The sequence below is a fragment of the Phacochoerus africanus genome, chromosome X, assembly GCF_016906955.1.
Source record: "Phacochoerus africanus isolate WHEZ1 chromosome X, ROS_Pafr_v1, whole genome shotgun sequence".
In the NCBI taxonomy this organism is placed as follows: Eukaryota; Metazoa; Chordata; class Mammalia; order Artiodactyla; family Suidae; genus Phacochoerus; species Phacochoerus africanus.
In genome coordinates, this window is record NC_062560.1 from 38,658,813 (window position 1) to 38,675,456 (window position 16,644).

The window sequence follows — 16,644 nt, forward strand, 5'->3', positions numbered from 1 at the left end:
CAAAGCTGTTTGAAAAGTATTCTAACAACTCTTAAAAAATACCTTTCAGGTACGTACCAACTGTAAGATTGGCTAACTGAGGAGGAAGATCTGTGGTTACAAGCCGATGTCTAAGAATCTGGTTCAGCTGGTGAAGTGTAGCCTGTTTCTCAACTTTGGTAATTGGATCTGGAGGAATAATTTTATCCTACAAAAAATTTAAGTGATTTAAAAATGATGTACAAAGAGACATAATTTTTACCGGTGCCTGTCCTAACATGGTATTTTCTTACTTTACTCACGAGGATCTCAACCCTCACTTCTGCAGTCTACACCCAGTAACACTGACCATTACCACAGTGCCAATGATTCCACCAGTTGCCCAGCTAAGACGGTAATGCAACACAATCTTCTTCATTCTCTATTTATGAAACCAACTTAATGTCACTAGACTGCCACCACTTCTTAGAAGTATAAAATACAATAGCACCACGTCAGTAAACAACTACCACAACCAATTAAAAAAAAAATGCTTCCATTACGATTTATGTTACTTAAAAATATTAAAATAGAGAGGTCTGCGTTCAAAAAAAAAAGCTTCCAGGGAGTTCCCATCGTGGCTCAGTAGTTAATGAATCCGACTAGGAACCATGAGGTTGCAGGTGCAATCCCTGGCCTTGTTCAGTGGGTTAAGGATCTGACATTGGCATGAGCTGTGGTGTAGGTCGCAGACACGGCTCAGATCCTACATTGCTATGGCTGTGGTGTAGGCTGGCGGCTACAGCTCTGATTCAACCCCTAGCCTGGGAGCCTCCATATGCTGCAGGTGCGGCCTAGAAAAGGCAAAAAAAAAAAGCCAAAAAAAAACCAGTTAAAAAAATTTTTTTTAAAATTCCAAAAAGTAACTAGTGTGCCGTATTTTCATATCTGAACTAGATGTTTACTTATATTTGCAAATCTCTTCACCCTCACATAAATAAATAGTTCATTTTGATAGCTACTCACACCCTGGTTCCAATTTATTTTAACCCCCCCCCATTTTATTTATAGAGAAAAAAGCAAACTACATGAAATATTTATATTTAAAATATAGAACTTTTTTGGGGGGGGGTGGGGGGCTACTTATGAATACTGCAGCATCCAATGCCACAGCCTTCAACTTTTGGGAGGGTGGAGGAAGAATGCACTTACCCTGATGCAGGTTGGCAGCCGGGGGTAAGACCCAGTAGTTAGGACATCAATAGCATATGGGATGGCAAAACTAGGCAGGCGCGCGTGGACCAGAGCATCTCTAGCTAACGAGGCCAGACGATCAGCAGTGTCCACAAACAGGATGGCTTGCTGATCTAAGAAGCTCGAGATCATCTTTAAAGCAAAGGGTAAATGTATTAAGCTTCCTTGAAAACTAGCCACTTTTCACTTCAAATATCATTTATTGATTCCAAAGAAAACTCTGAGAGAAAAAAGATTTTCTATGTCAAAATATTTCAGCAAAAAATTTCCCAGTAAGAAAAAATATTTTTAAAACCAGTAATTTTCTATCAATTTAAGTAAAAGGTTTCCCAATTCATTCCTCCATGCTTAACATTACACATACATATAACACCTTAGGAAAAATAAATAGAATAAAATGCTTTTTGTCTTATAAGACTTCAAGAGCTGACTAGTAAAAAAGCATGGACTCCTGGACCCAGAGTGCCTTGGTTTCAATTTTAATTCTGCAACTTACTAGCCCTATAACCTTGGGCAAGTTACTTAATCTCTCGTGCCTCAGTTTTTTCACCATAAAATGGAGATGAATTCCACACTCTCATAAAGTTGTTCTGAGGATTAAGAGTTTATGCATATGAGACCTTTAGAAGAGTGCCTAGAACACATAAAACAGTAAACATTGCCCATTATGAGATCTTCAGGCCCAATACAGCAATCCTTTCCATCTACTCAATGCATTTCATAAGTGCACCTGAACTAGCAGAGTTCATCATGAAGCTGAAAACTACTTCTTGAGACATTTCTCTTCTACTTCTATTGTGGAACAATAGAGTCTCTCACGTCCTTCAAACAGGGGAAGCCCATCCTACCTTAAAGCTGAACATTCCAAGTCACTTCAATTAGTCTTCACACCTCCCAATTCCTGACTCACCAGCCCTATTCCACTGCCTGGAAATGCTCCAGTTTATCAGTGATCAACTTAAAATATGGTATCCAGAGTTAAAACCACATCACACACCCCCAATGCCCTACATTTTCTCAGTATTCCCACATTCATTTTATGATCTGATTTTTCACAACTGCAGGAAATACACACAACCAGATCATTACTATCATCTTAGAGATGACACTATTGAGGCTGAGATTAAGATACTTGCTTAAAGATGGTCAATAATCAGAGAAGCTAGAACCAAAAAAATTTTTTTTCTCGCTCTTCAGTTAGACCAGCATAGCCCAGTAGAAGCGCTACCTTCTATGACTATTAAAATGGAATTCTGGAGTTCCTGTCGTGGCTCGGTGGTTAACGAATCCAACTAGGAACCATGAGGTTGCAGGTTCGATCCCTGGCCTTGCTCAATGGGTTAAGGATCCAGCATCGCCGTGAGCTATGGTCTAGACTGCAGATGCAGCTCGGATCCCACAGGCTGTGGCTGTGGTGTAGGCTGGCGGCTACAGCTCCGACTCGACCCCTAGCCTGGGAACCTCCATATGCCATGGGATCGGCCCTAGAAAAGGCAAAAAGACAAAAATAAATAAATAAATAAAATGGAATTCTATCAATGTCACCAACACGAACTTCTTATCAGCAGCCATGACAGTGCTAACATACAGTAAGCCTGATTACTTGAGCAAAAGATCTTGATTCTGTGCATGAATCTCTATCAAGCAAGAGATTCTGCTTTCCCATCCTGAACCTAAAGCATGACTGTAATCTGATTTTAACATACTTGAAATCATTTTGAACCCTGCTTCTCTCAATTTCTGTATTGGTTTTTACTCAGATTTAGGCCATCCCTAGTCTCCTTAAACTCAGGACACTTATTAGACCAAAGCCAAGGCCAAGAAATACTAAAGATTTCTCTCCAGGAAGATATGCATCAACCCTAGTGGGATGCCACAGCTTATCCAGCCTACATCATTCCACCTTACGTGTGGGTAATTACTCAAACTAATTAATCAACTCTAAAGTAGGTTGCTTGACTCAAAATACACTAGCTCCAGCTACCTTTCCTGACTTAGAAATCAAATTAATAAAGATAAAGGTTTAGAGTTACTTATTAGCGAATCCATATAGATCCCCAATGATCATCATGTTCTTCTTTCTTTCAAGTACTCACATACCAGCTGTTACTGTGATTAATAATAATCTTTAAAATGTAGCAGAGCACCAAATAGACACTTCTCAAGGAAAAGATACAAATGGCGAAAAGTATATGAAAAGATGTTCAATATCATTAGTCATTAGAGAAATGCAAATAAAAAATCACAAGGGGGAGTTCCCGTCGTGGCGCAGTGGTTAACGAATCCGACTAGGAACCATGAGGTTGCGGGTTTGATCCCTGCCCTTGCTTAGTGGGTTAACGATCCAGCGTTGCCGTGAGCTGTGGTGTAGGTTGCAGACGCGGCTCGGATCCCGCGTTGCTGTGGCTCTGGCGTAGGCTGGCAGCTACAGCTCCGATTAGACCCCTAGCCTGGGAACCTCCATATGCCTCGGGAGCGGCCCAAGAAATGGCAAAAAGACAAAAAAAAAAAAAAAAAATCACAAGGAAGTGCCACTTCACACCTACCAGGGTGGCTAGAATCAAAATGTCTGACAGGAGTTCCCATCATGGCTCAGTGGTTAACGAATCTGACTAAGAACCATGAGGTTGCGGGTTTGATCCCTGCCCTTGCTCAGTGGGTTAAGGATCCGGCATTGCCTCGAGCTGTGGTGTAGGTCACAGACGCGGATCGGATCCTGCATTGCTGTGGCTGTGGTGTAGGCCGGCAGCTGCAGCTCCGATTGGACCCCTAGCCTGGGAACCTCCATATGCCACGGGAGTGGCCCAAGAAAGGGCAAAAAGACAAAAAAAAAAAAAAAAAAAGCCTGACAATAACGAGTGCTGACATGGAGCAACTGGAACCCTCTTAACATTGCTGGTGGGAATGTAAAACGGTGTAGCCATTTTGGAAACAGTCTGGCAGTTCCTCAAATGATTAAATGCAGAGTTACCAATGACCCAGCCATTCAACTCCTAGGTATATACCCAAGAGAAAGGAAAACACATGCCCACACAGAAACCTGTATATAAATATTTACAGCAACATTATTCATAATAGCCCAAGACTGGAAACAACCCACAAGGCAATTAATGGATGAATGGATAAACAAAATGTAGTAGATCCATACAATTGGGCTATAAAAATGAAGTATTGATACATGGTACAACATGGATGCCCCTTGAAAGTATTATGCTAAATGAAAGAAGCCAATCACAAAAGATCATATACTATGATTCCATTTTTTATGAAATGTTCAGAACAGGCATATCTATAGACAGCTGTGGTTGCTTAGGGTTGGGAGGGGTAACTGGGGTGACAGTTAAAGGGTAAAGGTTTCCTTCTGAGGTGATGAAAACGTTCTAAAATTGTGGTGATGGCTGCATATATCTGTGACTACATTAAAAACCACTGAATTGTATACTTTAAATGGGTAGATGGTATGCTATGTGAATTATATCTCAAAGTTGCTTTTAAAAAAGCTCTAGGAGGAAAGAGATCTTTTCTTTTCTTAGCTAAAACAGTATCCAGACTGTATAAACTGTACGTTTATACACATAGCTAAACACATAATACATGTGGCATGGCCAAAGATCATTATCTGTAAGAACCTCTAATGAGACTAAATAATCAGTAGGTTGAGAACCTAGTCAAAACGTGAATAATCCTCTAATTTTCCAGCCAATGGACTTTATCCCTGACAAAAACACATCTGTATCTATAGTCACACAACAAAAATACTGAAACTTTATATAAGTTCAATAAGAGACTTTATTCAGAATGTGACTTATTGGAACAGCCAATTCAAAGAACTAATAGGAGGAGTTCCCATCGTGGCATAGCAGAAACGAATCCGACTAGGAACCACACGTTACGGGTTTGATCCCTGGCATCGCTCAGTGGGTTAAGGATCTGGCGTTGCCGTGAGTCGCGAGCTGCGGTGTAAGTCCAGATGCAGCTCAGATCCCACGTGGCTGTGGCTGTGGCATAGGCTGGCAGCTGTACCCCTAGCCTCGGGTGCGGCCCTAAAAAGCAAAACAAAACAAAACAAAAAACAAAACAAAAAAACTAATAGGAAAATACTATACTATGGATTAATGAATGATGAATGCATTATGGCTCAATATCAAAACCTAGAGTTTTGGATTTTGCCTGATAGTATTTTATCAACATACAGCTCAGTAGTATTAAACAGGTAATTTAAACACCCATGGTGTAATTAGGGATTTAACACTAGATTTGAAAAGCTGAAAACTTGGGATTTTATATACTTCAGTAATACCTAACGCTTCACTAAAAGGTTGAGTATCTTTAGGAAAAGACTACCCCAAATTAACTAATTATTGAAAAGAAACCTTAGGCTTTTCAGAAATACTATACACCATGCTTCTTCGTTCCAGCCAAAATAGATTCATTAGACTTGGTGCCCAAATTTCCAAAACAATAAAATGAATTATAAACTTCCTGGTAACTAAGCTTGGAAAAAACCTGTTTATTAATAGCGAAAACTATTTTTTGGATAATGCTTTACGGTATATAAAAGACTTTCTGTCTACAAACTTTAATTTACCAAGCATATCAACAAACAGCAGATGAATAAAAGGACTTTTTCCCCATAGAGAAAACTCAACATACGGTATAGAATATTCTCCTCCTTTGATCAATATTATATAGAAGGACAGTATCAGCTTACTCCTAGAGACAAAAATCTATGGCTAGCAATGTGTCTTCTTTTAACTTTCAGAAAACATATTATTCTAGAATTTTAAATTCTCAACTTCTTCATAACTTTTTTCCTTTGACTTCAGCAATTTTCAAATAAGCTTTATGTCTAATGATAAGAGAGCCAAGGAAACTGAGGATAGAAAATGCACTGGGCTAAAATTGAGATGTTAGAAAACCACATGCAGAAACACAACTGTGCTGCAGATTTCTTTCTGAAGTGAAATTTTATGGAATATGTAAATCCCAAAAGATTTGCAAATAATATTACTATAAAAATATTTCAACTTAGCTTGTCAAGATGCAAAAAAATATATTATAATACCTCTATATGGGGTAGCTGCTAATCTTAAATTACCCAGGAAGCCTGATAAATTTAGAATTAAAAAATGACTTGAATATAATTTAACCAATGTATGTTGTTTTTGTGCTTTCACCTATAAAGACTGATAAAGTTTTTTTTTTTATGGCTACACTTGCGGCACATGGAAGTTCAAAGGCTAGGTGTTGAATTGGAGCCGCAGCTACTGGCCTACACCACAGCCACGGCAATGCTGGATCTAAGCCACATCTTCGACCTACACCACAGCTTGCAGCAACGCCGGATCCTTAACGCACTGAGTGAAGCCAGGGATTGAACCCGAATCCTCACAGACACTATGTCAGGTTCCTAACCTGCTGAGCCACAACAGGAACTCCAAGTCTGATAAAATTTTTAAATGTCATTACATAAAAGAATAAGAAAGAAAAAACCTGAGCATCAGTGGCAAGCTTACTCAGAGAATCTATCCCCTTTCCCCCACTTTGCAAATATAATTGGCAGTGGCTAGAAGGCTACTTGGCTTCGTAGAGCTGAGCCTGGAGAACTGACCTCAATTAAAGTGGATAAATGCTCTCATTACTTTAGAACTTTATTCCTTTTATTATAATTACTCTACCCTTTCCAATATGAACTTCATTCTCCTCATTAGAAGTGACTGACCCCATTAGAAGTAAAACAGGAGGGTGTAATTTTGCCTTTTTTTTTTAAGGGCCGCACCTGCGGCCCATGGATGTTCCCAGGCTGGGGGTTGAATCAGAGCTGCAGCTGCTGGCCTACACCACAACCCCAGGGATCTGATCTGTGTCTGTGACCTACACCACAGCTCAAGGCAACGCCAGATTCTTAACCCACTAAGCAAGGCCAGGGATCCAACCCGCATCCTCGTGGATACTCCTCGGGGTCGTTACCACTGAGCCACAACAGGAACTCCTAGGAGGGCATAATTTTGTGTCTCACCTGTTGACACCCTATCATCCTCCCCAAGTTATAATCGCAATTGGCTAACACAAGATCCCTACTGATGTTTTTCCTCCTTAACACTTTTTGAACATAGCTTAAAAAACAAATTGGGGAGGAGGGGCACATTTTAGCATTTTTGGTATATACTTCACTACAAGTTACTCCTTTGAATTCAAAAGAACGCCTCAGCAGTCAAAAGACTTTTTGAAGGTAGCGACTATGCCTCATTTAAGTCTCCATTCACCATATCCTATACCCTGGGCACAATAAAGGTTTGGAGAGTCAATAAATGAATAAACAAAGGGACAGATAAACATCATCAGCTCTGTGGCTTTGAAGAAGCCATTTAACGTCTGGGAACCTTATTTCCTCACCTGTAAAACAAGAAGAGAATAATGACTGCCATTCACAAAGGGCTGCCAAGAAATCAATAGGCATTTCAGTTCTGTGCTATAATGAACACTGCTTCGAAGGGGAAAAAATTAACAGGCAAAATGTAAGGGAACATTTTGCAAACCCTAAGGAACCATATAAATGTAAACTAACCATCGTCCCCCTTTAGGTGCAGTCCCATTTTTAATGTCTTCTAGTGTAAAGATGTCTCCAGATAAGGCCCATTTTTTTTTTTTCTGATCAGGTGTCCATAAACAAATACAGATATATATGGCACATTATCATACGGAAATATGATTATTCACATAAGCAATGTTTCTCCAAACATATCAGCAGATATAAGTTAAAGCTAAAATTAGAAACTATGCCTTTTACAAGGTAACATTCCAAAAAGTTATTTTATGTAAAGTAAAATCAAAAGTTTAACTCACCGCACATTTTTCCACTTTGCCAGCATTATTAGCCCATTTTACTAAAGCTAATAATCGAACAAAGAGTTGGCGTGTCCGGCCAGCAAACTGCACTATTTCTATTTTCCTTTAAAATAAAACGAAACAACTCAATGAACCAACATATATGAAGGAGTATTTCACAATTTATTTCATCGGAGCTAAAATATGAATCCATCTTTGTTTATAACCATTACAATGAAATGAACCACCTAAAATATTTATCTAAATATGAATTATCGTCACATTTTGTATACCACTTACATATGCTGTATTTTCTACCTCAGAGTAGTAAATCCGGTAGACCGTTTAAGCAATGAATCATACTTTAAAATTAATTTTATATTGCAATGAGAGTTGTTTACTAAAATACACTAAATTCACAAATATAAAATTACTATAAAGAATCACAAAGAGGACCAAATTATGCTTTGAAATTGAAATTATGAACTACGAATTAGTAACCTTTTTGGTAAAAGAAAGGAAGTGAAATAGCTAACTGTATTATTTCTACAAAAGCAGGGGGCCATTTCCCATTTTACAAGAGCATGATTTTAAAAACTGAAGAATTAAAGAGCTTAACCATGTGGCTCTTTACCAAACTTATTTCAGTGACCAACTTAAATATTACATTATCCAAGCAAAGTTAACGGAGGTACTAAAAAGTAAAAGCTAAAAGGTTTGTCCATATCGACGTTTATGTTATATCCACTACAATGCTTTTTCTCTCAATACTCATCAGTATTTTCATCATCTCCTCATAAAGCCTTCAAAGCTTTACATTGCCAATCAGTGTGTTAGCTGGACGGCTCAACTTCATGTCAGCTACAAAACTGATAATCAGACCCTTTCAGGGCTCACCTTGAAACGCATAGAAAAATGTTCAACAGGCCAGGACTGATAACAGGCCCCACAAGACGCTAACCTCCCTGCAAGTAGACTTTGACGTGTTAATCTTAATACAGCTGTTCAATTCTTATGCAGCCAACCCACATCTCTGCATCTCACCACCAGCAACACCGTGATGCAACAGACCAAAAGGAAAGTTGCTGCTGAAGCGCAATCCTGACTGAAGACGAAAGAGTCTAGCTCCCAGTGAGAGCACACATAGTCCACAAACCAGCTGAAAGGCGTCCTGACGGTTCCGCCAGCAATATGATTATTGGCAGCATAAAGAGAAGAACCGAGGACACAGATGCAATGATGACTCTTTGCCAGTGTCTGCGAAGCATCCTTAGAGATAAAACAAGCAGAGAGCATCAAGGCGAGACTGGGACGCAGCAGAAGTGTTAAAGATCACCCCAGCACTAGGATCCTGGCAACAGCAACTCCTCAGCAACAGCTTTACAGAGGATGTGAGGTCTCCTCTTCCTTCCCAGAGCAAACGTGTTCGTGTATTACTCATTCTGTTTGCCAAGTGAGCTCCTTTACTAGAAAGGAGACGTCCCCCTTTGTAAGCTACTTCCACACGGCTTTTTTCATGACACCACCCTGTCTCAAGTGATAGGCCCAGTTTCCCTTCCTACCCAAGAGTGGACAGAAGAAATCCTGATTTTCATTTCCTTCCTTTAAAACAGACCAGCCAAACCATTAACACATGCTTCAATGATCTCTTGCATCTCTCTCTTCAATCTATGTCTAATTCTAACAGAAAGGTCACTGGGGGTGGGGGTGGAGGTGGAGCACAGTCACTAATAAATGCTAAAATCCACCCGAGTGACTTGGTATTTAAAAAAAGATCAGGAGTTCCCGTCATGGCGCAGTGGTTAACGAATCCGACTAGGAACCATGAGGTTGTGGGTTCGATCCCTGCCCTTGCTCAGTGGGTTAACGATCCGGCGTTGCCGTGAGCTGTGGTGTAGGTTGCAGACGCGGCTCAGATCCCGCGCTGCTGTGGCTCTGGCGTAGGCCGGTGGCTACAGCTCCGATTAGCCCCCCTAGCCTGGGAACCTCCATATGCCGCGGGAGCAGCCCAAGAAATGGCAAAAAGACAAAAAAAAAAAAAAAGATCAACCAAGGAGCATAAGCAATCAAGGAGCTTATACTGCAGCCAGTTTAAAATCTCCATCACCTGGTTTCTCTGAAACCTTAATTTATCTTGTTCCTTTGGCCTATGGAAACATACGAGCATGCCGTTATGTCTTAAGCCCCGAACTCCAAATAAATCAAAAGTCTCTTAAATATAAACCAGCAAGAGCAGTAGGTAAGTGTCCATTCTCCAAAGATATCTAATAGCATCATTGTGCATTGTGGCAGATGGTAAATCAGCAGCCAGCTTTCTAAAGTCGGTCTCTTCCTCAGCATTCTCCACTCAGTTCTGTATCTTCTACATCTTCCTAGCCCCCTCAGGTACTTGACCTGGTGAGTAAGTCAATAAAGGTTTCTGGAACAGAAGGTCCAGAGCTGGACTCATACCAAGAATTGTCAAGGATGAGGAAATTACACTTCCCAGGGCGCCTTAAACAAACGGTGTGAAAAGTCATCCTGGGCTCTCTGGGCCTACATTTCTGGCCCACAGCCCTATCACCCACACATACACATATTTCTCCCCACACTCTCACACTCATAGATATGTCAACGCAGACATAGATTTAAGGTTTTGTTCATACTCACCTTTCCACGTCAGATTTCCTTGGCAGTCTGGGAAGAAAAAAAAGAAATTGACCAAATGTATGCACACCTTCATCAAAATACAATAATGGTCTTTACTTTCACTCTATAAAATACCTTGGTATTTCAGAAAAACTGGATAAATATCCAATACAAGCTTATGTGGCTCCCTATTCTTTTTCATTTTTATGAGTTCCAGCAATATAGTTTATAAAAGAAAAATTAACAAAGGAACATTCCTTTCCATTCAAAGTGCTTCAAAAGATACTGCATGAACTTCAAACATTTAAAAAGCCCAAGTCTTACATTAGCACAATATATCATAGAGAATCAGAGAAAATATTCTTTTAAGGCCAATATGTGGAAAAGAGTATGGAGAATCCTCAGAAAACTAAAAATAGAATTACCATTTGATCCAGCAATCCCACTCCTGGGCATCTATCCAGAGAAAACCATGACTCGAAAAGATACATGCACTCCAGTGTTCACTGCAGCACTATATACAATAGCCTAGACATGGAAACAATGTAAATGTCCACCCACAGAGCAGTGGATCAAGAAGATGTGGTACATACACACAATGGAAGATGACTCAGCCATTAAAAGCAAAGAAATAAAGGCATTTGCAGTAACATGCTTGGACCTAGAAATGATCACGCTAAGTGAAGTCAGACAGTGAGACACCAGCATCATATGCTATCACTTACATGTGAAATCTAAAAAAAGGACACAATGAACTTCTTTGCAGAACAGATACTGACTCAGAGTCTTCGAAAAACTTATGGATTCCAAAGGAGACAGGTTGGGGGTGGGGGGATGCACTGGGGGTTTGGGATGGAAATGCTATAAAACTGGGTTGTGATGCTCACTGTACAACTATAAATGTAATAAATTCATTGAATAGCAAAAAAATTATGAGTTTTGAATTTCATGAACAGCTTTACATCTATCGTTGACATAGTTTTACTTCTTTATTCTGTTAACATAGTAAACTATATTAATTTGTCTTTTAATTTTAAATCACTGGGTTATGTTTCTGGGTTAACCTCAAACTGATTATTTTACACGTTGCCTAATTCATTTTGTACTCTTTTATTTCAGGTTATTTTATTTATATTCATACACTAAATTTATTTATAAATTTTTTAAAAAGACCAAAATGGTCATGGATGCCAGGTTCAGCTTAATTGCCAGCCTCCCCATATTCAACGGAACCTTGCTTCCAAGCACTAATCTTGCCACATTTGTTATGGTGGCCAAAACTGGAAGCTAAGTACACGAAAGGGCCAGTGTCAGCCAAGGGCTGTACAGTAATTATGATGTCGCCTGGTTAGATGTAAATAATTACTTTTAAACAGCTCTGGTAAAGTTTTGATCTCTTTTTTTGCCAGTTCTCCAGTACTGATAGCCAGCAACCAATGTCACCCTTTTCCCTGATAAATTACATCATTTAACACTCTCGCATCCAACTGATGCTTAGAAAGATCCTGATGTGCTTCCTGAAGTGCCACATTCTGTAAACCTCCATCCCATGGTCCAAGACTCAACAACCTGAACTCTAAAGCCTCCCCTACATCTAATCCGTTCTTGAAGAACGCACACTGAGCTGCTTCGACCCTCTTCTCCTGTCCACATGCCACAGGCGCAGAAAAACTAAAACCACCTCCAGATTCAAGGCACAGGAGGCGGGAGTACTATTCAAAAGAGCTCTGGCTTATAGTTTCCTACAATGCTTAGGGTAGGCAGTGAGATGGACGCTCAAGTTATGATCCAAATGATACAAGAAACTAGGTAGGGGCTGAAAGGGCCAGCAGATCAGAGGATAATGAAGAAATTAAGGCCTTATTATAACACTGCAGGTAAAAGCAGCTACTGGCAAATTCCTATATATGTGAAAGATCTGGAAAACACTCTTTGAGAAGTCGCAACCCTTCTCCTCAAAGGAGGGAGAGAAGGAGAACCACAGATATTTGGGTGTATGTGTGAGAGAGAAATGGAAGAGTTGAGCCTTTAGTGGTAGAAAGAACAAGAACAGCTGTTTCAGCTCTTCCCTCCTGTCCCAGAGACCCTAAAAGGATGATCTCTTGCCAGAAGGGATGTCACTTCAGGGAAAAAGGACAGGCTTTGCTGCCTGCATCCCTTTCCCCCCAAATTCCTAGTTAAAGCTCCTTTGTGGATGACAAATCCACCACTTGGGGCAAAAGCCCTAAAGTGTAAACCTCTGGAAGAAGTCATAGAATCCTTATTTACATCAAAATGTAATAAGACAAGTTTATACGACTGAGATGCTAGCATTTTCTGATTTTCTCTTTTTTTTTTTTTTTTTTTTTTTGCTTTTTAGGACCACACCTGTGGCACATGGAAGTTCCCAGGATAAGGGTCGAATCAAAGCTGCAGCTGCTGGCCAATGGCAATGCCAAATCCAAGCTGCATCTGAGACCTATGCTGCAGCTTGCAGCAACGCCAGATCCTTAACACACTGAACAAGGCCAGGGATCAAACCTGCAACTTCATGAATACTAGCTGGATTCGTTTCTGCTGCCCCACAATGGGAACTCCACATTTTCTGATTTTCATTAAAATAAGTTTTTTAAAAAGAGTAGAACCCAAGTCTCTTAAGTCATAGCTGAATATAAACTCTAAGATGAGAGCATGTACATGGGGTGAGGCGGTGAACAAAAAAAAAGGAATCTGGGGCCAAAACCAAACCAGTTGTTGTGACTATGTGCCAGTTATTTTTCTAAGCCCTGGGGAAAGTAGCAAACAACTCAAAAATTCCTATCCTCACAGAGCTTCCAGTGGGGAGGAGACAATGAAATAACAATAAATGCTGTAGAGAAAAACAATGCAGTGAGTAAGAAGGATGGGTTGAAGGGGCAGAACACTTCCCATCGGGGAATACAGAAAAGTCTTTCTGCTAAGTTACATGGGGACAAGGACCTAAAGGACACGTGGACGCAAACCACATGGATTTCTGGGGGAAGAGCAAAGGTGGTGCGTGCCTGATCCTATCAAGAAACACTGATAAGAGGAGAGTGGCTGAAATGAAATAAGCAAGAAAGGAATATTAGAAATGAAGTTAAAGAGCTAAGGGGAGAAGACACGTCATGTAGGACCTTAAAGGTAGACCACAGTCTTGGTTTGCCTAAGACAGTCCCGGTTTATGTCTGTTGCTCAGACACTGTTATTAAAAGCACCACCTTTCACGCTCCAAGTGTCCTGACTTGGACCATAAACTTATGGTCCCTCTCTCTATATAAGTGACTGTAAAAAAAAGTTTTTACTCTAAGTGAGATGGGGAACTATTGGAGAGTTGTGAGCAAAGAAGTTTGAAAAGGATCATCCTGGCTATTTTATAGAGGAAAAACCATAGGGGCAAGGGTAGCAGCAGAGGTGCCAGATAGCAGACTACTGCAGTAACACGAGCAAAAGATGGAGCACTTGACCGAAATGTTGAAAAGTGGTCGGATTCTGAGGTCAGAGATGACAAGACTTGCTGATATCCTGAGTGTGGGACAAAAGAAAGAGGAGCCAAGAATTACTCTTAAATTACTGGCCCAAGCATCAACAAGAAGAATGGATAGGAAACTTCAGCAGGAATTGAAGGGAAAGAGGAGTTTGGTTCTGGACTCAGCCCACTGAAATGCCCATTAGGTTCTTAAATGTAGTCATCTGGATACAAGACTCTGAGTCCAGTGGAGAGACCTGTGCCTGAGATACAAGCATGAGAATACCCTTCACATAAAGGGTGCAAGACTACAACGATAAACTTATTAAACAGCAATAAAGGAAATGTTTCTCTCTTTATAACTAAGTGCTAAAACAGTAAGAACAGCACAATTCAAAGGATTTCTACAGATACTCTATGGAAAAACAAATCATACAAATTACACAACCACTATTAGCGGCAGTTTTCCACATTTTACCACATACCTTCACATACATGACATTTTCTCATGGATACTCTTAAATTTTTATGAAATCCAACAATAAACACTGCAGAGAAATGCATCACCACAATAATCTCTAATCGTGACAGCTGCTTAAGTTTCTCATTAGACAGGAGTAGGCTTCTTTCTTTCCCATTCAATAAAGCACGGATATCAAAATTCTCATAGATGCTTTTTTACAGGAATAAGTGGAACCTACTATGATTCTTTTAGTCATTGAGAATATTTTAAGTCTCTAGCACCAAATTACTGTGACACTTTACAGCCTAATACTGACATATTAATGTATTTCAATAGAAAACACTGATCCAGAGCCTACTAATAGAGAAAAGCTAAAAACGAATCTAGATGAAAACCAGTAATGTTTTTCCGAACCTGAGTTTAAAACTGTAAAACAGTAATTAAAGTGTATCTATCCCTAGCTGTTATAGTTTCTTTTCTTTGCACACCGAAAATCGTTACAGTGTATTCTGATCCTATTCTGAAGGGATTAACAACCTAATCATGTCCCAAGGCATTTCACTGGTAACTTGGTGATTTACAAACTCCCTTCATACCCCAAGAGACAATAACAGCAGGCCAGTCTTAAAAAATCTCTACTTACACTTCATGCGTGAAGACTTCAAACAGTTTTAAATGTTCCAGAAAAAAACTTGGAACCCCAAATTTTGTATTATTTTATACACATCTCCTGAGTTCAAACTTTGTCAGAAGCAATTACAACCTACATTTAAAATGTACCGTAAGAGGAGGTTGTAAAACAGTTTCCCATCTTTGCGATTTTTTCCTTTTCTTTTCTTTTTCAAGCTCGAATACTATGTACTCCTAAACCCTAAACTTGGGGCCTGGGTTAAAAAGCTTCCAGCCAAGAAATCAACAGGGCTCAGCTGGCAAATGAGCAAAGCTCCCAAAGAAGGGCTTTTCAAGGAAAATCTAACAACGTGCATAATTAACAAGTCTCCGTTGCTTCGTCTCCAGAAAGACTTCCAAATGGAAAGCCTCTCCTCCACCTCCTTTGAAGCCCATGAGTTCAGAAATTCTAGACTGAGCAGCCTAGCGAAGAAGAGAAAGCAGCAACCTCTTGGAGGGAAGGAGGTTCGAACCTCTCTCAGGCCATTGGGCGGGAAGGGGGGGCTGGGGAGCAGGCATGGATTTCGCGGCACTTACAGGTCCGTCAGCACCATGAGCTCCGAGTAGGCCCGGTGCAGCAGAAATTCGATGAGGGTGCTCAGCCGGTAGCCAGGGCTAGCCGCGGCCGCAGCGGCCGCCGCCACGGCGGCTCCGGGAGGAGGAGGCGCCGGGGCTGACGCGGGGCCGCCGCTGCCCCCGCCGCCGCCTCCGGGCGGGACCAGCTGGTGGTTCTCCAGCTGCACTGGGGCCATGGCGGCGCAGGGCCGGGCTTGGCGCAGGGCACAAAATGCGGCCCGCGAGCCTCCCTCACGGGCACTCGGTCACCGCGCCTAAGTGGTCGCGGGCGGATTCGCCGCCGCCTACAGCGGGGCCGCCTCTGAACAGGAAGCCGTGCTCCGGCCGCAGAGGCCCGCCCCCATGTAGCGACGAGCCCGCCGGCTCCAGGGACGGGAGCGAGGGGCGGGGGGAAGCGGGGAGGGCGGGGAAGCCAGGTGGCCGCAGCAGAGAGGCTGCACCCCCGCGACCGATCAGAGGCTGCTCCGCCAAGCAGCCGCAGCATCCATGTTGACGGCCCAAAGCGGAAGTCGTTAGGCAGAACGGAAGGGGAACCAAAGGGGGACTTCCGACAGCAACCTGCGCCTTTTCTCCCGGCTGTCGGGCACCGGGACGCTGGGGGTGCGTGGGAGTGGGGCGGGGCCGGCGCGCGGGCAGGAAAAGCGGAAACGGGGGCCGCCCGCTGCCGGAAGTGACTGTGAGGGCGGAACCGGCGACGTCACCGCGAACGTCAGCGGTTGCCCCGCCCTTGCTCTCGCCGCTCTCCGGGATTTAAAAGGCTCCCGTTTGCGCTGAGGTGTCGATCAGCGCTTCCCTGGTGGGT

General features: G+C 41.7%; 1 protein-coding gene across 1 annotated transcript in view; it reads right to left on the reverse strand.

Annotated features, from left to right (window-relative positions):
- The window catches only part of MED14 (mediator complex subunit 14), a 71,616-nt gene extending 55,197 nt beyond the window's left edge, over positions 1-16,419 (reverse strand). Inside the window, exons 1-5 of the mRNA XM_047764363.1 lie at positions 15,804-16,419; positions 10,690-10,716; positions 8,059-8,164; positions 1,171-1,344; positions 58-187 (exon numbers count right to left, since the gene is read on the reverse strand). Of these exons, the coding sequence (XP_047620319.1) occupies positions 58-187; positions 1,171-1,344; positions 8,059-8,164; positions 10,690-10,716; positions 15,804-16,018 (652 nt within the window). The 5' untranslated portion in view covers positions 16,019-16,419. The remainder of the gene's footprint in view (positions 1-57; positions 188-1,170; positions 1,345-8,058; positions 8,165-10,689; positions 10,717-15,803) is intronic.
- Between the last annotated feature and the right edge of the window lie 225 nt (positions 16,420-16,644).